The sequence below is a fragment of the Folsomia candida genome, unplaced genomic scaffold (assembly GCF_002217175.1).
Source record: "Folsomia candida strain VU population unplaced genomic scaffold, ASM221717v1 Fcan01_Sc045, whole genome shotgun sequence".
Lineage (NCBI taxonomy): Eukaryota > Metazoa > Arthropoda > Collembola > Entomobryomorpha > Isotomidae > Folsomia > Folsomia candida.
The window spans coordinates 793309-818498 of NW_019091237.1; the positions used below are offsets into that span (position 1 = coordinate 793309).

Below are 25190 nucleotides of genomic sequence, written 5' to 3' on the forward strand. Positions count from 1 at the left end.
GACATCAGGTCCATTACCATAACTCATGGAGTAACCCAAAATAATGATCCTTATATGACTGATAAAAATGACATAATTGAATAACACACCAAAGTAAAGTCGTCCCCAACAGGATCCCATCAAGGGACTAAATTCTTTCGATACTTGATTTTTGTATTATATTTTCACTATTTATGACAAGTTAATTATTCTCATAGGACTGATAAAAATGGAATAATTGAATTATTAGTTTGTAGCCATGACCCAATCTTTGTTACCGTTTTGACCTTGACGATTTTTAGGGAGTAAAGTCATTCCGTTGTGTATAAAAGTCTGCTCGCGTCTCGCTCCCGTTTTTCCATGCGCCGACACAAATGTAAGGCTGGACCAGTGACGACGACATAAAGTTCATCATGACGAGAAGAAAGGTCACTTTGTGCATCACCCTTAAATCGTGCAGGGCTCAGGTTCGGGTTGCATATCGAAACTGACGATGGTGAGGAAGTAATAATTCTACAGGAAGTCTCCCTTTCCATCTTATCATGATAAGCAATTGATGAATGGTCGTTCACTCACTTCCTTATCGGGAGCATTCCAACCACCCAAAAATATTTTATTCAATCGAGATTTCCTTCGTAGTTGTGGTCATCATTCATAGGCAATGACCGCGGATAAGATAACTTAGACCGTGCATGGGGACATCAATTTTCATTAAAATAAAACCCAGCTAATTGTTACAAAAATAATTGCATATTTGAACAGCACTAGTTATATTTAGATTTAATCAATTATGATCTTGAAATTGGATTGGAAAAGCAATATTACAATAATATCTTTATGATAAATGTATCAAATGAAAATTTTCATGCACTACCAATTTCTAGAGTAATTGTTACCTAGTTTGAAACATAATTTCAAGCTAAATTATGTTCCCGTGGGAGATAAATTAGAGGAAAAATTGACCACATTTTGTCCTCTGTGGAGTTGGGCAAGACTAGAAAAGTTGCAACTTCTGTTCGTCTCGGGTAGGTTGTATAATTAATATATTTATATTGGTTCCTCCTTCCGTTCCAACACTACTGTATCGGCTTTGGCCTTAATTTTGCCCAGGTGACTGTGGCGGAGCAATCCGTCATAAGTTGCCTACTGAGTAAAATCAAAAGATAACTTCTAAAATACCTGGCAGGGCTGGGCTAAATACGGTATTTTGAGCTCCGTTCTGAATTTCCAGGGCTATTACACCCACAAAAATACGGTTTTTTTTAAAAGAAATTCACTTTTTTATCGGTGGTGAAATACTTGATTGTGCAAAATTAGTGAAAACCGTGTATTTTAAGGCCTAATTTTCTATTTTATGTGCGCCGAAAATACGGTAAATCCCTCAGAAATGCAATGCATGCAAAAATTATCGTCGATTTAATTTTCCTGTAGCATTCATTCGACTTTAAAAATGTTAAATCAATCAAATCCAACCCTTTCGACGCTCGAGTGGTTATCATGAATTGCGATATGACAGTTTTTTTTTACATGTTATGGGGAAAGTCTGAGAAAATGGTAAAACTTGATCTCGAAAATCCTATCCATTTTTTGTCATATAGGTTGGTGAATTTTCTGTAAGTAGAAATTAGCACCCTTGATTTGCGAAAATTAAATCTCGAATTACGAGGAAATGTGTCACAAAAATTATGATAGATCCACAGATTTGATTAGCCTTTAATTAAATATTTATCTTTCATATGAACACGTGCTCTTATGCAGATGACAATTCACACAAAATAAAATTGTATCAGGATTCAAAATACTTTTTAAAAAAATATTATTTTCATGGAATTGTTTCTCCTGCAATTGCAATTTTTTCCTCGAGATGAGTACCGTTTTACACATTTATTTTCTTTCACACGTCATGAAAAAATCCTTTGTCGTCAAAATAATTCATTTTATTTTACACTAGGAAATTAAAAAGTATTGAAAATTTATGAATTTTGAGAGATGAGAAAAAGAATGTGAAGATGGGAAAAATGCGACCCAACGAGAAATCAGCCGCAAATACGACAAACTCGGCACGTGCACTTCTTTTTTTGTGATGAAACCCTAATTAAATTTTAATCCTCTATTTGCGACAATTCACTATTTTACTATTTTAGTTATTTTTTAAGACTATACGAGACTTTTCTGTTGGTGGGATAAGCGCAGATAAGCCACCACCGTCCGAAGGAGACAGCCCCCCGTCAAACGCAATATTTAAACGGAGGAAGGTGTAATAAGAAATTAAATCAACTATCTCTTTAGAAATAGGTAAACCTAATTTTAACATAATTTTGAATGAAAATCTGAGTTTTCATACAAAATCTGTTCCTCAAATTTAAATAGTGACGTAACAATATCTGTGTAGAGAAAGGGATCCCTTTTTACTTTAACTTCGAGGCGTTGCCCTTGGACAGATTGGAGGTCAACCAGAACTTGCTCAAAAGACAGAAAGCACTCATCCCCACAACGGACGACGACGGGGTCAGATTTCAAGAGTTTCCCCAGAACCCACGCGTCACGTCAAAATTTGAAGATGGAAACTTTCATGGTAACATTGCATTCTGACTTTTCCTGCAAAGTCCGTTCTTCAAATCATCACGCTGACCTAATAATATAATTTTGTATACAGGCAAATGGATTGAGGCACGCCAGCGGTGGGACTCCCGAGACGTTGCACTTGGACGGGATGCCAGAGGTCGCTGATACGCCCCAGAACGGCCTCGTCCCCTCAACAGACACCGGAGAAGAAAGTCTTCAAGAAGCCGGACTTCTTCCTCCTCCTCCTCACCCCGTCCAACCACGTGCCGATAACCAAGCCAAGTCGCCTTTAGCCAGCAGCAGGTCATCAAAAAAAGCCAAGAAATTACCACAGAAACTTCGCAGAAAACGTGGTCGTCGCGCCGTGAAGAAGAAGGAAATCTTCCCCTGCATAATCTGCCTTTGTCCCTTCACCAACAAGTCTAGCGCGTACCTCCACGAACGCACCCACCTCTCCCACGACGAGCGGATGCGGGGGCCAATTTTCCATGCTAACTGTCCCCACTGCAAAAAACTCTTCCTCCGTCGTCGCGACTTTGAGCGGCATCTTTTCACCCACATGAGTGGAGTGGAACGCGCCGTGGTGCAGCAGGGATGGCGACACGCCTGCTACTTCTGCAACAAACTATTCCAAAGTCCATCCCACCTCGGTCGTCACATTGTCGTCCACACGGGGGAAAAGCTGTGCGAGAGTTGTACCGATTGTGGAAAAATGTTCGCCTCCAAACAAAGCTTGACCCGCCATCGTGCTTTCGCCCATCTCAGCAAAGAGGAGAAAATTGCACTCTCAGAACGGCCTGGGACTCGAGTGTGTCTCTTCTGTGGGAAGAAATTCCTTGATAACCATCGTTATCAAGAGCACCTCGTCTCCCACACGGAGGAGAAACCCTTCCCCTGCGACCAATGTGGACAGCGGTTCGCTCGTAATTATGGCTTGAAGGTGCACAAGCGCCTTCACTCCGCGGATCCGCGACCCTTCCAGTGCCCCGAGTGCGACCGGGCGTTCACTCAAGAGGGAAATCTGCTCCTGCATGTGAAGACAGTTCACGGGAAGGTGAAGGACGTCGTCGCGTGTCCCCAATGCGCCAAGAAGTTCGGGAGGAAATGTGACATGGTGACACATTTGAGAAGCGTTCATCTCCAAATTCGGCACCCCTGCCCTCACTGTGGTCACTCGTTCACGCAGAAAAGCAGTCTTAGAACGCATCTAAAGAAAGTTCATGGCTTGGAATGAAGTTCTTCAGCTGATCAGCTGACCCCTCGACTTAATATGTTTCCCAAACTTTATGCATTTTTATATTTCCTAATTTCGCATGACGACATGTGTAATGTTATTTTTTATTCTCATAGGGCTGATGTAATTATTCTCATAAACGGATACATTTGAGGAAGGTTTATCCTTTAGAATAAAGTCCTCCTCCTCCTAAACAGCGTCCCATCAAGTGTCCTTGTCTATAGTTTATACTTTATATTTCTCTGATTTCACCTTTGTCAAAAGATAATTATTCTTGTACGACTGGTAAAAATTGCATAATAGAATTATTAACAAGCCAACTATGGAGGCGCAAACCATGTTCAGCGCAGATAATTTTTTGACCTTATTAGTTTGAAAGAGCAAGTCTTTACAAACAACATTTGGCTCGGCACTTGGGCAGATGCGCAAATTTCAGCACGTTATGGGCGCCGTAAGTTCACAAAAACGCATGGTTTTTCGGGCAATGCCCAGCGCGAGCTCAACTTCGTGCGTTTTTGCGAACTTGCGGCGCCCATAACGTGCTGAAATTTGCGCATCTGCCCAAGTGCCGAGCCAAATGTTGTTTGTAAAGACTTGCTCTTTCAAACTAATAAGGTCAAAAAATTATCTGCGCTGAACATGGTTTGCGCCTCCATTGTAAGTGTATTTTCAGTTTTACTTTATCAATGTAATTAATGTCCTCCTAAACAGCGTCCCAGCAACTGACCACGTGTCGTCCATAAATACTTTGTGTTTTTGCATTTTCCTCATTTCAGAATTGTGATAAGATGTTATTCTCATACGATTGATACAAATTGCTACATAGTTTAATCATTAATTTGTAAACATGCCACAATGTTTGCTACCTTTTTGACCATTATTTATCACACAATTTCAATCCAAACAAGTTTATTTATTTAAGTTTAAAGTCAATTTGTACAATATAAATTACACCTTTACTCATTACGAATTACGGTTAATCAATCATACAGAAATTAATTTGGTGTAGTTAAAAACTCGTATTTCCAGGTACATACATTCATACGTTTTAATGGAGGTCTAACGGTTAAAAAAAATGTCGCTCTTTAAAAATATTGCAAATTTTGTATTTTCATATAAAATCGTATTCTCAATTAATTTCAGGGGAAGTTAAATAAATAATCAATTTATAAACATAGGTAATTGTAATGCTGATTAATTCATTACTAAATAGTAATTAGGATTTAATGTTACACCTTTACAACATAATTAGCAATAAATAAATATTGAATAAAATTCCGACAAATTACAAAAAACTGGAGTCATATAAAAAAATGAAAATCCGCAGTTTTTTTCCTTCTTAAGCGAGATAAGTTTTGACGTAGGCTTTGATAGGCTGGCGACAAACTGCGCAATTTGACAAGGCGGTTGCACAGCGCGTGCAAGAAACAAGATGTCCACACGGCAGGAAGACCACTTCGACCCCGTTGTCCATGCAGATCTTGCACTGCGTCGCTTTCCGTAATTGTTGTAATTCTTCTTCCATGTTATTATTTTCTGGAAAATAGAGGAAACAAATCTTGAGTAAAATCTTCAATTTCATCACCAAAATCACCACATTCTTAATTATTTCTCCGCTCTGGGAATTTATTTTAAAATTCTGGACGACAAACTTGTAGAGCAGAGGTCTTGCCCAATTTTTTAAAAATATACACTCCAGATATTTTCACTTTTTGGTGGATGAGATTTCAAGTTTAGGAAGCCTTCAGAAACATTGGAACTTATCGAAACTGGCTCAAAAAACTCAACATCATTCCATCAATCAACTCACCGACTACAAATTTGTGGTCCAGAATTTTAAAAATAAATTCCCAGAGGGGAGAAATGCTTTAAAATGTACTGAGACTTTAGTGACGAGTCATCGTTAGAATTATTATCCTACCTTTCTCGACTTGATCCGCATTTAAGCTGTCTTCCGCTTTAGACGCCAATTCTTTCCCACTTTCAGACGATTCTTCGCTTGGCACTGGCTGTGATTGAGGTGACGACGACCCCGCGTGACGCTGATCTTGACTGGATGGCGACTTTACAATCCTCGGCGTGCATGTTGTCGGACTCGTCTCGTCACCACTTCCGCCGGACGAAGAAGAGGAACTACTAGCCTGCGGAGACGTTCCGGTAGAACTGGGTCCATTAAAGAAGGACGCGGGGGGACAGTATCTCCTGGGAGGGAGGACGTCATCGTCGTCGTCATCATCGTCATCTGTATCGGGTTCGGAATCATACTCGGGGTCTCTTCTTCGTAAAACGGCGTCCAGTAATGATTCCGTGGTTAAAAAGGCGTGCCCAGTTTGCTGCATTTTTCGCTGAAGAGCTGCCTTCACTTTGCTTAATTCCATCCCCATCTCAAGAGCGGCCTGGTAAAAATTAAGGTTGCAATCGAGGTCTCCCAGCGTGTGCGATCCGATATTGAGCAAAATAGTGTGTAAATCGATGGCAGATTTAATTAATATGCAATTTAGGAAAGACATGATTTCCGAATGGGCACGTTTGGCCGAGGTATTTGTATCCGAAGAGGAGAAAATGCATATTACAGTTGTCAAAGTTTAGACTTTCCAAATTTACTGCGCATTTTCACCTTTTCGGATGCAAATTTATATCTCGGCCAAACGTGCCCATTGGGAGATCGTCTCTTTCCCAAATTTCATATTAATTAATTAAATGTGTAATCGATTGGCACTAATTTGCTCTAAATCGGATCGCATACGCTGGGAGATCTCCATTGTTGGGGATACAAACTTGGCTGAGGAATGGGAAGACATGTCCACGTGGGTACGTACCTGCACTATTGAGGTATCCATGAGATCACGCAACTCCTGGTCGGACACCCTCCGTGGTGAGGAGGTCACGTGGTGTGGGGGACGTGGAATTTGAAACTGATTATAAGTGAGCAATTAATTAGTCGTTATGAATTAATTATGAATTAATTATGAATTAATTATGAATTAATTAATTATTCATTATGAAAATTTTACACGGGTTCGATTTGAAGTAACAATGTGCCAATGCGTTTGTCGAGAAAGCGGGGGTGGAAAACCGTTAAATGTTGATAAGCTACGAAATATTTTGAAAGTTCTCTAGAATTGTCGAGCAGTTTTAGGAATTTTTTAAACATTTTTCGGAAATTTTGAAATTTTTCAGTTTTCTTCGCCCCGTTTTCCACGAAAAAGTAACTGAAATCGAACCCAAGGATTAATTAAATATTGAAATACCGGGGGGTTATTTTTTGCGACGTCCTTGACAAATGCGTCCCCCTTGTTTACCATGACGAAGGGACAGTTCGGAAACCATCGGGCATGTTGGACCCAAGGATCATCCCCTGGCACCCAGTTTCGAAGGGCCCCCTTACACTGGAAACACGAAACGTGGTCGAATCCTCCCAGATAAGAGAATCCAGCTTCCGCCAGACTTTCTGGAGTCTGTCCGGTCAGACACGTGGGCCACTTGGAGGCGAAGGATTTCACACGTGCGTCGTACGTGACAAGATTGGACGCCCCAGAAACTGGTAAACTTGCAGCAACATTTTCATCCAGAGGTCGCGCCCCACGGAGATAAGCTGAAGAGTAAATAATCAGTAATTGATAATTATAATTACCAACTTTTTTTACCCCTGTAAAAATACTTCATTTAGAAAAAAAGTCGTGAAGACAAATTCAGATAGCATTATAAATTCTGTAAAATTTTACACAAATTGGCAAATATTTCGAAGAAAAAGTGGGTTATTAATTTTTATAAACTTGCTCCCATTAAGAGCGTCTTTTGATATTGTAAAAGTTTATAAAATTAACGCACGAATTTTACAAGGTTACCAAAGACTGTGTGAATTGTCTTAATTTATTTGTACATCGACGAAGAAAAGTTAACTTTTTAACGGAACACGTATTTCGTCTTTTTGTAGCATTTTCTAGAAATCCTTGAAAGAACGGAGCTCGAAATATTGTATTTTAACCAGTATTTTGTCCACGACTGGTTAATATTAAAATTGAAAATGGTCCCTACAAATTTTTACCAGGCTGTTGTTCTGGAGGGAGAAAGATTCCACACACGTCCTCACTTCCTGCTTGGGCTTCCTCCTCCGTTTCCGGTTCCTGACCAAGAGGAACGTTGCCCACGGGTAAGTCACACACGAACGGACAGCGAGGAAAATGTCTGCGATGTTCGACCGATGGATTGTCTCCCTCCTCCCACTCGCCCGCAATTCCGCGACAAAATGCGCATTGTACCTAAAGTAATTTATTTATTATTGGTTAATAAATTGTGTAAATATTATGTACTAATTAATTAATAACTCACCTTGTCGCCGTCTTCTAAGTAGAAAAATCCCGTTTTTGCGCAGTCCTGGGGCCGAATAAAGGTCACGGGCCAGCCGGGCGGTAGAGAAAATGTGGCTAAACGACCACGCTCGGTTTTTAGGTTTTCAAAGTCCCTCGAAGAGCGGAATAATGATGGGGTGGAGTCCATCCGGCTGAAAATATTGAAAATAAATATGTAAATAATGTCAGTAAATATACTTCAAGACGACGCACGACCCACAAAATTTGCACTAAATTGTACAAAAAACTTCAGTAATCACTATTGTCTGTCAGAAATTGAAAATTTGTACGAAAAAGGACAATTGTTTTACCTCCGTTGTGGCATGACCATGCGTTCAGTAGGTTCAACGACGGTTCCTTCACTTCCGGAAGGCGACGAGGCCGACTTGATCATTATTTATCGTTTTCCATCGACGCTGATTGGTAATCAGTGTGAGTGACATCAAGGTAAATAGGTGACTTTGTCTAAAAGTGGGGACAAACAAAAATCAAAATAGTGCGTTATTAATTAATTATCAATTACAGTCGTGTATTTAGATACAAACTTGTCAACTTTACTTGGTAAAAAGTGTAAAAACGTTCGCCTGATTTTTATTAAGAAGCTTCTTCTTCCTGTCAATCAAATAAAAAATAAAACTGAAGTAAAAACCAAGATGAAATAGTGCATTTTTAATTAATTGCTAAGATTAAAAATTTACTTTAAAATTAAAATTGGGAGTGATAAGCACAAAGATAAATACAAAGTTATCAACTTACTTGGTATTTAAAAAACGTTTTCTTTTCTAGCAAGAAGTTTCTTCCTTGTCGTCCAATTTAAAATAAAACTATCACATCGTTATAAAAATTGCTTATTTGTTAAAACCTATTATCTTATCAGGTACGAATGTGAATTGTGCTTTGTAGTCTGACCGAAGTATAAATATTTAAGCCTGCTGATTAATTAGAATAGTGACGAAATCAAGATTTTTACGTAAATTCAACTTTCCACGACCTGCGGGTCTCATATTTCTTCCTTCACCCCGTGCGTACACTGTAAAGAGAAAGTATGTAGATTTGCATAATTTGTAGATTTTATGACGATAAAGTTTCCTAAATTGGGAAATCTCCTGTCAAAACTTAGATTTTTTGAAAAATCGATTTGTATCTTGCCGAATTAAAATATCAAGATTTCACGTGTCTTGAAGGGAAATTAATTTCCTTCGCTTATTTTTTTGCAGATTTTTGTCGGATTTTTTTTTTGTCGTTTTTGACCATTTCAAAAATATTTGTAGAGTGCGTTTGACAGAAAGTATGAAGTAGTTTTGGGTCAAATCCAGAAAATTTTGGTGTGTTTAATGGCCCATTTATCTAATAGGTATATAGAAAAGTGAGAATGGGAGACGTTGTGGGAGGCAATATGAGACAGGTGAGACCCGAATTCCATGGAAAATCTCGTCTCAATCTCACTCATCTCAAAAAATAAACTTTTCCACGTTCATAAATATAAAGTAGAATATCGTCACATATTCGCACGCAATTTTTAACCTGTTTATTTTTTTCCCCTGTATTTCCTAGCATTTCGAGATTTTTTGTAAATATAATTGACGCAATTTATGCCCTCATTGGTAATAGTAACTCGTAAAATCCGTGCGTTTTATATACCATAATTTTTAAAAACTTTGACAAAATAAAAAGATTCCCTTAATCATTTCAGATTTTTCATTACAAAAATTTGTGCCCTAATTTTCCTTCCAAATATGAGTAAAATTTCGTAAAAGTTTACAGAATTTAAGGATTTTGCAATGAAGCCAGAAGGATTTCGTGAATTGTCTCATCTCAATAAGGAGCGTAATTCACTTGGATGTTGACAAAGGAATAATTAATTTGTAAATTATTTGTAATTTACAAATTCAAATTGTTACAAATTGTAATTTATGTATTTACAATTTTAAAAATTACAAAATTTACTGGGTTGCAAACATCTGAATAATTCACGCCATAATTGAAATGGTAACTTTGTAAAATCTGTGCATTATGCACCATAATTTTACAGCATAAAAAGATTTGAACCCTTGATCTGAACAAGTTTACACAAATTTGTGCGCTAATTTTTTTTAGAAATATTTGCAATTTTTTGTAGAATTTTGTAAGTTCACGGATTTTACAGTGTTACTGAATTGCCTCACTAATAATAATTCGCAGCACAAATGGGTTTGGATTCAGTGAGGAGTGAGTGAGTGAGTGAGTCGGAGTTTTAGTTTTTGAGGCGATTCTGCCAAAAGTGAGCACACTACGAACCCCCTGCAAGGCGACTGTACCCCACAAAACGATACCCCTCTCCTCAACCTGAGACGGCTGGAATTCGCAACTTGCAAATTTGCAAATCTCTCTCTGTTTCTCTCTCTCTCCATTCAAACCAAATGTTTCTGTGCATGTTGTAAAGCGGATTAGTTTTGTATGGCACACACACCACCACCAGTTTACACATCCTTACGCGACGTCACAAAAAAATACTTATCATGCTAAATCTCCATGTATAATGAATGAATGAACTTTATTTTCGAGCAAGTATATGCAAATGTAGGTTTATACTTTCAACTTTATTCCTTGCTAACTTGCGTCAATTATGCTATAATTTAACTATGGCGAAATTTACCAGGGGATGAAGTATAAGCACAGTTTACTTAAAAGTAACATTCATTAATGAATATTTCAAGAGTTGAGAAGACACGTTTTGATGACGAGCCTTCTTTATTTTGTCAAAAAAAAGTGGATGACTCATTATTCTTCCACTTGTAGTTAATTAATTAGTGATTAATAATTAATCGGTAATAATTGGATTATACGGAGTTAACGAGGAAACGGTTTAGACTAAATCGTTTACTTTCTTTGTTAATATTTCGAATGCTAAATACTATCTACCATTGATTATCAAGCCATGCGTAGAAAATGATGAGATTTTTTTTGTAACAATTTATGCAAAAATTACTAGCTAATTTTTTGAGACTCTGAAAAATTGTTGTAATCGGTAATTAATTATACATGTAAAGCGTAGGATTAAAAAACCAACGCTCATGAAAAACCTCGCCATGCACCAAATCCCCCAGCAGACGGTAATAATCCACTTTTTCTCATTCACCACCAGACGTGAATGAAACCGGGCGGTGGGAATACATAAATAAGGATAATGATTGGGTGGATTGGATTGGATTGGATTAATTTATTTTAATGTGTCATTAAATCTAAATCTACTCCTTTGATACATGGAGAGTGATAAGTAAACCCACTTTTTCTTCAGGGGGAGGAGGATACCAAAGAATAGTTAAAAAGAATCTATCTAAATTATTATTAAGAAGAAATAAGAAATAAAAATTCCTTAAAAATGGTGAGTTTTTAAAACAATATAAATTTTGAGTTAAATTTAAGCTTATTAAAGCTCAATTGATGACAAATTGTCATTTATAATCATTTACAATTATTTAAAAATACACAGATTTAAATTTAATTGGTTACAACTGCGAAACTGTTATTTAATTGGGTGCACAAATTTTGATTTAAAATTTAATATCTGAATTTATTAAGGTGAAAATTGATAACAATCAGTTAGAATTATTTAAATACATAGATTTAAATTTAATTGATTGCAAATTGTTATTGTGTAAATTTATGAAGGCTCGATTGATCAGAATCATTTAAAACTATTGATATACATAGATTTCCATTTAATTAATTGCAAATTGTTATTGACGATTTCACAGCCGACCGCCCCGCAAATCAGTTCGCCGCCGGACGAGCAGGACAAATTGTTGGACGAGGCGCTCGGGATCGTGAAAATGCAAGCGTTCCAAATGAAACGTTGTTTGGATAAGGGTCGCCTCATGGACGGGTTGAAACACGCGTCCACCATGCTCGGCGAACTCAGAACGTCCATGCTCTCGCCGAAGAGTTACTACGAATTATGTAAATAATTGGTGGAAATCTTGATTTAACTATGGCGCAAGTTAGGGAGGAGAATTTTGAAAAGTTTGATTTTTTCAGACATGGCCGTCACGGATGAGCTTCGTCACCTCGAAATCTATTTGGTGGATGAATTTCAAAAAGGGCGACAAGTTTCGGATCTTTACGAACTTGTCCAGTATGCTGGGAATATCGTGCCAAGACTGTAATTATAATGTTGATAATTAAGGAATAATGGAGGTCTTCCGGTGTATGTGGAGAGAATTTGAGGAAATTAGTGGGAATTAGTGATAGGTTTAATTGGTGTGAAATTTGGGAAAGACACGATCTCGGAATGGGAGGGTTTGGCAGAGATGTTTGCATCTGAGGAGGAGAAAACGCGCAGTAAATAAGTGTACAATTTGTTGATTTTAAGGCAGGTGTTTTCCTCTTTGGATGCAAACATCTCTGCTAAACGTGACCATTGGGAGATTGTGTTTTTTGCGAATTTGCTAATTTAATTTGTGAGCGATTGACACAGAAGAAAACGCTAGTTGAAAAATGATAAGTTGACAAACTTTTTGCTTTCCAAATTTACTGCACGTTTTCTCCTGTTCAAATGCAAATATCTGTGCCAAATCTGAGCATTAAGAGATCGCGTCTTTTCCAAATTTTATGCTAATTAAATCTGTGATCGATTGACACTAATTTCCTCAAAATCTGAGAACATACGTAGGGAGACCTCCATTGTAATTAATTAACTAATTAATCCCAACCTAATTAACTTCTCTCCTCTCGCAGCTACCTCCTCATCACGGTGGGTCTTGTCTACATCAAGACGAAACCAGTCCTTTGTCGCGACGTGTTGAAGGACATGGTGGAAATGTGTCGCGGAGTTCAGCACCCTTTGCGCGGCCTGTTCCTGCGCAACTACCTCCTCCAATGTACGCGCAACGTGCTGCCAGACATTCCCGACTTGGTGGAGGGGGCGGACCCGCCCCCTCCGCCGCCGCCGACCACGTTGGCCACCCAGATAACCACGTCCGGAGAGGAGGACGGTTTCGGGGGTTCGGTTCAAGACTCGATCGACTTTGTTCTCATGAACTTTGCCGAGATGAACAAGTTGTGGGTGCGGATGCAGCACCAAGGTCATTCCCGGGACAAGGAGAGGAGGGAGAAGGAACGGCAGGACTTGAGAATATTGGTCGGAACGAATCTCGTCCGCTTGTCGCAGTTGGAGTGTATCGATTTGGAGAGATATACCAGGGTGAGGAGTGAGAGGAGGGCGCTTATCATGTATCGATCTGTTGTTATCGAATTTTGGATGGTTAGATGTCAAATTTTGCGTGTGTGGCGAACAATTCTTATCGAATATTGTGACTAAATAATTTACATGGATGGAGAATTTAGTAGAAATTGGAAGAAAAAGTTTGTTTTCGGATGCTAGTGTACACTAATTTTTAGGAATTTGCTAAAAAATTGAAATACTTTTGGTATTTCGAATTGAAATATTAAAGTTTGGTTGTGATTGTTATTATTTATTGTGACTAAAATTTCTAAATACGATACTTTTTTCAATGTTTATGTTACGTAAATATCAGTATTTTGTAATGAGGTATTTCTTCAGCTATTATTTCAAAATTTTATCAATAGTTCATCTACTCTAGGCCAAGAATACCTGAAAATTAGTACTTTTACTCTGTTAAATATTTGGTAGAATTTTAGCGTTTTGTCGTCAAAATTTCTGTAATTTTTCATAAACACGCCATTTCCGCTATTCACCAATGTATGGTTTGTAATTGTAATAAATCTCTTCCCAGTTTTTTAATTGAGTTGAATTATTTGATTGCAGGGCGTGTTGCCGAGCCTGTTGGAGCAGGTGGTCTCGTGTCGTGACGCCATAGCGCAAGAGTACCTTATGGAATGCATCATCCAAGTCTTTCCCGACGAGTTCCACCTCACCGCCCTCGACTCCTTCCTCAAAGCCTGCGCCGAACTCCAGCCCGCCGTCAACGTCAAGAACATCATCATCGCCCTCATCGACAGACTCGCAGCCTACACGCAGAGGGGGAAGGACGAGCCGGGTGCGAATAATGGGGGCACAGGCGGCACCACCCTCCCCGAGGATTTGCAACTCTTTTCCATCTTTTCTAAACAAGTGGCCCTAATTATCATGGTGAGGAAACACAATTAAAGTTTGCCAAAACCGTCAAAATCAGGACATTTTTAAGGATTTCCTCGCCTCTGGGAATTTATTTTAAAATTCTGGATGATAAATTTGTAGTCAGTGAGTTGATTGAAGGAATGGCACTGAGTTTTTTAAGCCAATTTCAATAAGTTCCAATTTTTCTGAAGGCTTCTTAATCTTGAGATCTCCTCCTTCAAAAAGTACCAAAATCTGGAGTGTATATTTTAAAAAATTGGCAACGACCTGCTATACAAATTTGTCGTCCAGAATTTTAAAATAAGTTCCCAGAGGCGAAAAATGATTAAAAATGTGCTGATTCTGACCATTTTTGGCGATGAGTCGTCGAGTCCAACCTTAATCACGAGCCCAACTAACTCTTATCTTTCCAGTCAAAGCCGGACATGCCTTCCGAGGACATCGTCTCCCTGCAAGTCTCCCTCATCAACCTGGCCAACAAATGCTACCCTGACCACGTGGACTATGTGGACGACGTGTTGGGCAAGACGTGCGAAATCTTTAACAAGTTCGACCTGGAGAAGATTTCCGGTTCGAGTCCGGTCGGCCGGGAGCTGCTCCTCCTCCTCAAAATCCCCGTGGACAATTACGACAACGTGCTGACCCTCCTGAAGCTGGAGCACTACGGGAATCTCTTGGACTTTATGGACTACGAGGGGCGCAAGAGCATCGCCGTGTACTTGATCAACAACGCGTTGGAGAACGAGACCCGGATCGGGACTTCGGAACAGATCGATTTCATGTTGGGGCTTATCAACCCGCTCATCCAGGACCAAGCGGACGCCCCCGATGGCAACGGGGGCTCTGCAGATGCGGAAGAGTTTGCCGAGGAACAGAGTCTCCTGGGAAGGTCGGTGGGCTTTGAGGAGATGATAATGAGCAGAGGGTGGATATGTATTTACGAAAAATTGACGAAATATCGACAAAGTTTAACCGTCGGTCGTCATTAAGATAAATACATATCCGCCCTCGGATTATGATGTCATATACGTAAATAATTGAGCTGCTTTGATTGATTGATTAACTGATTGATTGACCACGCAGATTCCTGCACCTCTTATCGTCGGAGGATGCGGACGAGCAGTACATCATACTCAACACGGCGCGCCGACATTTGGGGACGGGCGGCGTGAAAAGAATCCCCTTCACGTTACCACCCATCATTTTCGCAGCGTACCAACTCGCCTTCAAGTACGCCGAGATGAAGGAGGAGGTGAGTCGGGCAGTGCTAATACTTTGAATTAGCTTAATTGGTAATGAGCTAATTGTTAACTTAACTGTCTGAATTTAATTTGCAGGACGACAAATGGGAGAAGAAGTGTGGTAAAATATTCCAATTTTGCCACGGGACGATTGTCGCCTTAACAAAGGCGGAACTCGCGGAACTGCCGCTGCGTCTCTTTCTCCAAGGTGCCCTTGCCATTGCGCAGATACCGTTCGAAAACAGGGAAACGGTCGCGTACGAGTACATGTCGCAGGTTGGTTATCTTATCATAAATACTTATCAACAAAATAATAATGTATCCTTTTTTGTCAGGCCTTCTCCCTGTACGAGGACGAAATCTCTGACAGCAAAGCCCAACTGGCCGCCATCACCCTGATCATCGCCACTCTCGAGCAGATTGGCTGCTTCGGAGAAGAGAATCACGAACCCCTCGCGACAAACTGTGCCCTCGCGGCGTCCAAACTTCTCAAGAAGCCGGATCAAGCTCGCGGTGTCGGGATTTGCGCGCACCTCTTCTGGTCCGGGAAGAACGTGGCGTCGAACGGGCTGCCGATCCGGGACGGGAAACGGGTCCTGGAATGTTTGAAGAAAGGGGTCCGGATCGGGAGCCAGTGCATGGACACGCTCGTGCAGGTCCAGCTGCTTGTTGAACTACTCAATCATTACGTCTACTTTTTGGAGAAGGGGAACGAGGAAATCACGGCCGCCTTGTTGAACCAACTCCTCGCCAAGATTCGCACCGAGCTGCCGAACCTGGAAGTGAACGAGGAGAGGGAACAGATCCATAAACACTTTGACAATACGAAGGAACACATCAAAGTTGGCCAAGCGAATGGTGGCGTTCTCGTCGAAGTGCAGTTGGAAGAGTGAGAAAGAGAGAGAGAGAGCTTCAGTTTTTTGGAGTAATGTAGGATTCGGGGAGGCGTCATGAAAATTGGGAAGAGCAGGACGTTTGTAATCATTTTTCGCCTCTGGGAACTTAGTTTAAAATTCTGGATGATTAATTTGCAGTCAGTGAGTTGATTGATGGGATGGCACTGAGTTTTTTAAGCCAATTTCAACAAGTTCCAATTTTTTTGAAGGCTTCTTAAACTTGAAATCTCCTCCGCCAAAAACTATCAAAATCTGGAGTGTATATTTTCAAAAATAGGCAACTCCCTGTTCTACAAATTTGTCGTTCAGCACTTCAAAATAACTTCCCAGAGCGGAGAAATGATTAAAAATGTCCTAATTTCGACGATTTTAGTGGCGAGTCCTCGAATCCTACGTTAATCTGATGCCATGATGACAAGATGATGATAATAATTAAGTAATTAGTTAGCTAATTGATGTCACGTTTAGTTTATTTATGGTACGAAAAACTATTATTATGTAAAACACATCACATTACAGTAAAAGGAATAATAAATAAGATTAATGATTTGTTATCTAATGCACGTTCTAATCTCGCCAATGATGGCCACACTTTCTGCTGCAACATTCATAGAAATTTGTCATGGGTTCGTCCGCAGAGCGAGTTTGCATTTGGTAAAAGTAGGCCTCGTTATGGGAGCATTCGGGACAGATGACCTCAGTCTTTTGGCGATGCTCGTTAGCTTTCGAGGATTCGACGATGAGTTCCTGGTCGTCATCCGGGTTCTGGAAAAGGGAGAGAAAAATATTTAGTTTTAGAATGGTGTGACATAACTCAGGACAACTTATTAATTTCGCAAATTAAGTATAACTTGGCAAGTTTTACGAAATTCGCAACATATCGCAAAACATTTTGGTTAGGTTTTGTTTAACCAGTAAAACAATTGTCATGGTTTAATTTCGTAAACTATTTGCTAAATTATTTACGACGGGGTAAGACCGATCTGGTTTTTAATCAGTGCAAGTAACCACGTGCAAGAAACAATGGGAAACATGTGGTTTTTGGAGGTAAATATTTTGACCTGGGAGAAATACAAGCCGCAGGAAACGACTCCCCGCCGCTGTAAATAGTTCATACGACGCGTGGCTGGATGGCGCATATTTCTCGCAGTTTCTTGCACCTCGCATTTCTTGCATTGATTGTTTATCAGTGCAAGAAATGTGGCAAACCCGCAAGAAATGAGATCTGCTTTTAACATGTTCACCCACCTCTTCAACGAATGTGACGTAGCGATGTTGTCTCGTGACGGGGAGGGAGTAAGGACACGTCATACATTTCCAACGCCAAGCATCAGTCGCTTTTCCGCTCACTTTTTGATTAACCTGACCAAAACATAATACATTTAAGTAATTAAAGTCCTTCAATCTAAATAGGTTATATTCTAGTTAATTGGTATGTACACAAACCTGGAGGAGATTACTGCACCGCGGACAAAATCTGAACTTTTTATCCATCATGTTCCAAATATTGAGAGATTTCTTCTTCTTTCCACTTTGCACCGCTTGCTCATCCTCGTCGTCATCGTCATCTTCGTCACTTCCGGCCGCAACTTTGGTGAGGAGGGCGAGAATCGCGGTGGACCTTTCCGTCAGTGGTGGAGGAGTAACGCCAGAGTCCAATTTCTCACGCTTTATTTTCTACAATTATAAATTTAGTTAAGATTAATTTTAGTTATAAGGATTTATAAATGAGTTGAATTTAACTTCTTATCAAGTTGGGCCAGTGTTATTGTGAGACAATTCACGCAGTCATTTGTAACAATTTAAAGCTTGTAAAATACTTTTACAAGATTACTGGACGCCCTTAATCTGATTTGTAAACTTACAAAAATTTGGGAGCTGATTTTCCTTCGAAATATAATATGAGTAAAGGTTACAGAATTTACGGAGTTTACCAAGGCCTGCGTGAATTGCGTCAGTATTCACGCAATCTGTATAACTTTGTAAAGCGAATACATTTCGGGAAATTATCCCACAAAAATCAACACACTTATGTATGGTACGAAACACACGGAATTTACGAAGTTACTAATGACGGCATGAATTGCCTTGAGTATAACTATGGCGCAAATTAGGTTAGGTAGGTTATATACTCACGACTTTGGAGTCCTCCTCCTCCTCATCTTCGTCCATGGCGTAGTCCTCGTGCTTGCCCCTATTTTGAGCCTCCTCATACAAGTGGATCCCTTTGCTGATGATGCTCTCCTCGTCGTCGTCGTCGTCGTCTTCGACCATCCCCAAAATGAGGGGGGCCTTTTCTACGACGCTGCGGTAGTAATGCAAATCGTAGTACAGATTGGTCAAGAAGTTCCTCGATTCTTTGTCGTCATCTTGATAACCGACCAAGGAGGATGGTCCTGCTGGGTCCATGCTTATCTAAAAGAAAATAGTCTAATTACAAAATGTGTGCCATTTTTTGAGATTCGATTGAATTCAATTGATTGATTAATTAGGATTTTATTAAATCTGTCAGACAAGACTGAATGTAGGAGTTGATCAAAATCTGCACATTTTTAACCATTCCTCGACTGTCGGAACTAATTAAAATTACTTCTTTTTAATTAGTAACTCCCTTCTCTACAAATTTGTCGTTGAGAATTTTAAAATAAATTCCCAGAGGGAAGAAATGATTAAAAACGTGCTGATTTTTAACGATAAGTGGTCGGTAAGTACTACGAGAAAATCTACTAGTGTTTTTCATCTTTGGACACTGGAAGCTATACATAATTAAGAATATAATTGTATAAAATTTTAAATAATTGTTTAAAAAATCCAATCCAATTTTTTTTTAATTCATCAATCCATAATCCGAAAAAAACAGGTATCCATTCAGCTCACCTCCTTTAGAAAAAACCACAAATTATAAAAGAATCCCCTACTCCTTAATTAATTAAAGTTGACGATAAGTGATTATCTTGATAAAAACGAGAGCACGTTGTTGCTTATCTGACTGAGGAGAGAGAAGCCGATGTCAAAAATATCGTATTGAAGGCGAGCGGGTCTGCCTCACATGTCGGCCATCCACCTGGTTTACTGCGGGATCTCGTCTCACACTCCAAACAAAAAAACTTCTACCACAAAGTTCCTGCCTGCCATTCGGAAATTTATCCCAAAATTTCCTTACCCCCAATTTTTCCAAAATCTACTCTTTCTCCCCACGATTTGTCCTGCGTGGTGTACAAAAAAATTAGAGATTACTTACTACGCTGCCAAGTTATATACGTACGTTTTTAAAAAAACAGCGGAGAGATTAATTGAACAATTAATTTAATTAAGGAAATGTTTTAACTTTTTCTGCGAGAATTAGTTTGTTTGTTGGAGGGGACATATTTTCGTCTTTCTTTTTGATCCAGTGGGGGGTGGGGTTCGTACAGATTTGTGTAAAAGTGAAGAAGGATAAAGAACAGAGGAGATGTCGTCGTCAAAGAGAGGTAAGTTCTTATCTTTTTCTTGGGTGGATACACTTAAGGAAATGATTGATGATACGGTTTAATTATTTACGGGGGGAGGAGATAACAACTTCCCGATTGTGCCACAGTTTTCATTAAAAATGGACACATTAAATTATGTATGTATGTACATATGGCTAATTGCAATTAAATTGATTTCCTGTCAAGTTTCTTGAAAGTTTTATTTCATTTCTCCCAATTTTCTCTGAGTTACAGTTTGTGAATGGAATTTTCAAAATTAATAGCGTTGCGTGATACGGATTTATTAATAAGTTAGGAGTTACATTCTTAAATGGAGTTACAATTTATTATTATTTTATCGAATAAAAGTCAGTCATATTTTTTATCGAGTATGATGACGATAACCTTGCCGCACGGATAAGTAGGCGAATTTCCTTCCTTCCTTTCTCCTCTAATTCCTTTATGCGGAGAGAAAGTGTTTATTGGTTGGAGGGAGGCAGAGGTAAAGTAAGGTAAAAAGTGGTCTATTTTTATGACTGCCTATTAATCGCGGAGCTATTACCTCCAGTGTCACAATAATTTAGCTACCGTGTCGTGTTTATCTCCTGTATCGGGCTGGACAAATAAATTGCATCGTTTGTCCCAAACTGTCGCTGTCCTTTTGTGGACGTGGTCTCATAGTCGTCGTTTTTGTTGAAATTTCCTAAAAATATTTATGTTTCGGGTTAAAAAAAGTGAAACTAGACTTTGGGCAAGTAAATAAATAGCATCGTTTGTCCGGAATTGTCCTTGTTCTTTTGTCGACGTGTTCTCATAGCGTCGTCGTCGTTTTTGTCAAAATTTCCTAAAAATATTTATATATTTCCCGTTAAAAAAAGTGAAACTAAACTTCGCACATAGCATCGCTTGTCCTGAGCGGTCGGTGTCCTTTTGAGGACGTGTTCTCATACCGTCGTCGTTGTTCTCCTCTCCCCAAAAATTTCCTAAAAAAAATATTTCTATATTTCCTAAAACTAAATGATGCCTTCTTGTTTTTTGTGGTTTTGTTCGTCGTCTTCCTCCTTGTCGTCGACAGTGATGGCGATCCGGGCGAAGAGGAAGCATCGTAAATTGCTCCTGAACAAGAAGCTGGCCGCCGGAGGGGGAGGGGGCGGAGGGTCCAATAATAAAGGAACTGGGCGAGGATCTCCAAGAGGCCGGGATGTCAACCACAGTCGGTAAGTAGACAGTTATCTAGTTCATCGTCATCATCGTCGTCATTTCAGTAATTAATTAATTATCATTGCTTATCGGTGCTTATCTATAAATGCAGTGCTTATGCAACTTATATTGAATCGTTGTTATTATAATTGCCTTCTTGATACGGACGGGGATCGATGATCGATTGGACGTACGTGCCAATTCGTCCATCGTGCCAGAGTAGTAAAAGTAGTAGAGTAGTGTGGATTTATTGATCAGCAGTGGCCGCGGAACGGTGTGGCGACATGTGGGGACGTTAAAATAGTAGGATAAGGGAGGGACGGATTTATATATGATGGGGACATCGAATAACCGTGGGAGCATGGTCCCCCTGCCCCCACGCTTCCGCCGCGGCCACTGTTCTGCTGATCAGGGGGGAACTGTGGGGACTACAATGTCCACACCTTTCCTATTCCTTCAATCATGCATAACTCCTCCCCTTATTGTCTTGTAATATTAATGTTATTGTCCCCACCCACAATTCCGTGGCGCAGGGGGCATGGTATTGATTAATGATTGTATTCCCCATCCCGCCCGGCGTCATGGAGAGCCCGAGGCGTATGAATCGATTGATTGCTCCTAGTATGCAAATATTGGAACGTGCTTTCCTTTCTGGACGGACGGATGAAGGTGACAAAGAAATGCATGCAAGCAAGGATAATGGTTGCATTGCATGTGAGGAGTGGGTGGTCGTGGAGGTGGTGACGTACTAAATATTTGGTGATTGATGTCTTAGGAGAAGATATAGCACAGTTTGCAATAGTTTGCATGCCATTACATTTAACCTTGTGGCTTTGTGTAAAAAAGGGGTGAAAGTCGTTGCCCATTGGAGTCGGCATATCCTTGAGAATATGCAGTTTCTAGTCTTGCCCTGTTTGATGAGGAGATTGTAGGATATTTTCCCCAAGAAGAACGTGGAATCATCTCGCTCACTTATTCGTCCTTGTATAATCAGTACATTCTGACAATGGGGTTCTCCCAGCGTATGCTCTCCGATTTTGAGCAAATTAGTGTCAATCGATGATAGATTTGATTAGTATGGAATTTGTGAAAGACACGATATCCCAATGGGCACGTTTAACAGAGGTATTTGCATCCCAAGAGGAGAAAATAGGTGTTAAAAGTTTAAAATTTGTCAGATTTAGAGCCCGCTATATCCTCTTGGGATGCAAACATCTCTGCCAACCGTGCCTATTGGGAGATCGTGTCTTTCGCAAATTTCAGCCTAATCTGTCATAGATTGACACTAATTTGCCCAAAATCGGACAGCATACGTTGGGAAATGTCCATTGTTAGTGTAAAATACGGGTGAAAGTAGTTGCCCGGCAGTCGGCATCCTTGAGAACATTATGCTTGCTGTGTTTGATGAGGAGATTTGTGTCATACTTGTCCCAAGAAGAAAGTGGATCTCGTACGCTTTAATCAGTCCTTCCCGAGTGGTAGGAATTTAGCCAGATTCATCAATTTTTTCCTCTCCTCGGTTATTTATCGATCCATCCCGTAACATGATTCCGGCAGGCTTTTGTTACATCCATCCATCCATCCAGCAGGTGTGTCTGGTTGTTGTTGTTGACTGGAAATTATTACTGTGTGGGCTTAAGTGTTGACTTGTTGATGCTATAATTAGGAGGAGGGAACAGATCTGCTTTCACCAACCACAGGCACGATACGATTAGTCACCAATACCTCGTGGTCAGTGGTGGAGGAGAGCAAAAGCCGTGGGGACATGGGGGGACATGAGGACATTAACATTGTAGGATGGGAAGATGATTGTCCCCCTGTCCCCACGATTCCGCGGCCACTGGGGTGTGAAGGTTGTGGAAGAAGTCGTTGCTAGTTGAAATTGAGCGAGTGAAATTGGGTACGAAGAGGTGAAAGAGAGGAGAAAGTGGTGAGAATTCGAGGAAAGTGTGATGATGACACGAGTTGGTGAGGATTCAGCTATAATTGTCCCCGCTTTTAATTGTCCTCTGGGTGGATGAGTGGTGAGGTGGGCTCATCCATTGTTTCTGAGTGGCTGCAGGGATAATAATAATGCATCTTGTCCTATTATTTTTCTCTGATTGTTTCCGTGTCTGCTTCTGATTTGTTTAACGGTGGAGGTTGTGTTTTTGTATTATTTTTTCTGATGGAAAGGATTTAGGATTCGTAGGACTTGATGGGTCATCACCAAAATTGTCAAAATCAGCACATTTTTAATGATTTCTTCTCCGCTCTGGGAATTTATTTTAAAATTCTGAACGACAAATTAGCCGTCAGTGAGTTAATTAATGGCCTGAGTTTTTAAAGTCAGTTTTCGAGAAGTTCCAATTTTTCTGAAAGCTTCTTAAACTTGCGATCTCCTCCGCCAAAAAGTGTCAAAATCTGGATGGTATATTTTTAAACAATGGGATGAGTTTGATAAGACTGTTAGGAAAAAAATTACATATTTCTGGGGAACATTTCATAGCCCCACCGTTTTCGCTATGTATTTATCTACTCTGAAAGAACAATGGTACACATTTGGTGCAAGAAGTATGATAAAATTGTCTGGTTAGAAAAAATGTCAAATTTCTGGCGAACATTTTACAGCCTCACGGTTTTTTGTTACTCTGAAAAAACAAAGGTGTCAGGAGGCGATGGATAATACATGTTTTTTTTATTCTTTTGTCGCACCAGATTTCTAAAAGTAGCCGTTTATATTTATCACACTTACTAATCTCATTATTCTCCCACCTTTGATCCCACCTCGTTGATTAATCGAGCATCAAACAAGTTTCTGTCATTCAAGTATGGATAAAATGAGGCAGAAATTGTAATTAGTTTTTGTAGTCAGCAGAAAGAAATACAAAAATTTCGAGGCCAGAGAAACCTGAGAGTTGTGAAAGCGGAGAAAGTTTCGCTTTTCTGCGAAAATACTCTCGACTTTGTCGTCATACATGTGAAAGTATGGATTCTGTACAAAATAGAATTATGCAAGGTGAAAATGAACAAAAAAGTATGGAAGAATTTTTAAAATTTTGTGGGAATCAGGCATGCAAATATTAGACGCCGTGTTTTGGCAATTTTTTAGCACTTGTGATCTTCGTGGGACACTACGGATTCTGACCAAAAACTGAAAATAGTATGCAAAAATTGACACTTTGGAATTTTTAGGATCAATTGTGCAAATACTGACAATTTTTTGGCAGATGGGGTAAAAGATCAGATTAAATTAGTGGATAAAAGAGGATCCCTTAATTTTTTGCAAGGCTGGACGTGGAAAAATCTTGTGCAAAATTTGAGAAATTATGGTTCCGCTGTGATTATGAAATTTAGATCAGTTGCACAAATATTTGACGCATTGTTGCCAATTTTTTTAACCCTTGTGAATATTCTTGACTTTCTCTTCATGCGATAGTATGGATTCTGTAAAAAAAAGATGCAAAAATTTACAGTTTGAAATTTTATAAGAATCAGATATGCAAATATTGGACGTCATATTGGCAATTTTTTTAGCAGATAGGGTAAAAGATGACATTAAATTGAATTAAGTGGATAAAAAGGCATCCCCTAATTTTTTGCAAGGCAAAATCTTGTTCATGCAAAATTGAGAAATTGCGGTTCTTCTGTCATAATTTATGAGCTTCAGCACGTCGTAATCTCTCTCTTGGCTCGATTTGCTCCTCACCTTGACCAAGTAGTAATAATAAATGAGAGAGAACCCAACAGTAGTGTAAGGTTGCGGCGGCTTTGGTTTTTTCTACGTGTGTGTATGTGTGACTTGCCATTTTTTACGAGATTTGTTTACCCGTAAATATCTATGCATGTACACAGAAGAAGAAGAGTTGCGTTGCTTTTTGAGTTATTATTACCACCGGTGAAGGAGGACGCAGAAGGACGCTGTGGGGACGACGACAAGAACAAACATTACTAGATTGTAGGGAATAAAGGTTGATGATAAGATAGGAAATTGAACGTCTGTGGGGGGGGCATATAGCTTGCACCCTTACAAATTAACCAGAATGCAATATGCATCCATCTTTTGTAAATTATTCATTGATTTCTACTTGTGCAATTAATTGCATCGGTTTTACTCTGCAGAACCGTATGTGCATAATTGTTTGCAAAAATCACTCCGCGCTAAAGTTTTTTGCGGAAAATTGGGCCGAATTTTAGCAGGAAAGGCGTTACTCGG

At 39.6% G+C, this 25190-nt stretch overlaps 4 protein-coding genes across 10 annotated transcripts; 2 read left to right on the forward strand and 2 right to left on the reverse strand.

The window, feature by feature from the left end:
* The first annotated feature begins 2005 nt into the window (after nucleotides 1-2005).
* On the forward strand, nucleotides 2006-4936 carry LOC110861842 (zinc finger protein OZF-like). Of its 5 annotated transcripts, none has more exons than XR_004833272.1 (4): nucleotides 2006-2274; nucleotides 2372-2554; nucleotides 2636-4063; nucleotides 4452-4936. XR_004833272.1 is itself a non-coding variant. In XM_035844983.1 (3 exons), the coding sequence occupies exons 2-3, from the start codon at nucleotides 2540-2542 to the stop codon at nucleotides 3776-3778; spliced, it is 1158 nt and encodes a 385-aa protein (XP_035700876.1). In that variant the 5' UTR covers nucleotides 2006-2274; nucleotides 2350-2539; the 3' UTR covers nucleotides 3779-4090. The 5 variants fall into 5 exon arrangements, 2 of the variants coding, with proteins under 2 accessions (XP_035700876.1, XP_035700875.1); XR_004833273.1 differs by having other exon boundaries at nucleotides 4490-4936; XR_004833274.1 differs by having other exon boundaries at nucleotides 2636-4054; nucleotides 4490-4936.
* Nucleotides 4671-9286, reverse strand: LOC110861829 (baculoviral IAP repeat-containing protein 7). 2 transcript variants are annotated; one of them, XM_022110966.2, is made up of 9 exons: nucleotides 8887-9284; nucleotides 8689-8742; nucleotides 8442-8595; nucleotides 8111-8282; nucleotides 7827-8040; nucleotides 7030-7373; nucleotides 6598-6693; nucleotides 5700-6174; nucleotides 4671-5314 (listed from the first exon to the last, which is right to left on the reverse strand). In XM_022110966.2, the coding sequence occupies exons 3-9, from the start codon at nucleotides 8522-8524 to the stop codon at nucleotides 5118-5120; spliced, it is 1581 nt and encodes a 526-aa protein (XP_021966658.1). In that variant the 5' UTR covers nucleotides 8525-8595; nucleotides 8689-8742; nucleotides 8887-9284; the 3' UTR covers nucleotides 4671-5117. The 2 variants fall into 2 exon arrangements, with proteins under 2 accessions (XP_021966658.1, XP_035700874.1); XM_035844981.1 differs by lacking the exon at nucleotides 8689-8742 and having other exon boundaries at nucleotides 8887-9286.
* Nucleotides 9287-11259: 1973 nt separating this feature from the next.
* Nucleotides 11260-16905, forward strand: LOC110861789 (vacuolar protein sorting-associated protein 35). Of its 2 annotated transcripts, none has more exons than XM_022110917.2 (9): nucleotides 11260-11494; nucleotides 11868-12069; nucleotides 12148-12271; nucleotides 12847-13312; nucleotides 13898-14221; nucleotides 14623-15098; nucleotides 15293-15461; nucleotides 15547-15726; nucleotides 15786-16905. In XM_022110917.2, exons 1-9 carry the CDS (start codon nucleotides 11492-11494, stop codon nucleotides 16341-16343), a joined length of 2502 nt encoding a protein of 833 aa, XP_021966609.1. In that variant the 5' UTR covers nucleotides 11260-11491; the 3' UTR covers nucleotides 16344-16905. The 2 variants fall into 2 exon arrangements, with proteins under 2 accessions (XP_021966609.1, XP_035700837.1); XM_035844944.1 differs by lacking the exon at nucleotides 11260-11494 and adding an exon at nucleotides 11675-11691.
* LOC110861790 lies at nucleotides 16799-19397 on the reverse strand. Its single transcript, XM_022110918.2, has 5 exons — nucleotides 19224-19397; nucleotides 18483-18761; nucleotides 17793-18023; nucleotides 17595-17708; nucleotides 16799-17111 (listed from the first exon to the last, which is right to left on the reverse strand). Exons 2-5 carry the CDS (start codon nucleotides 18753-18755, stop codon nucleotides 16914-16916), a joined length of 816 nt encoding a protein of 271 aa, XP_021966610.1. The 5' UTR covers nucleotides 18756-18761; nucleotides 19224-19397; the 3' UTR covers nucleotides 16799-16913.
* Nucleotides 19398-25190: the final 5793 nt, after the last annotated feature.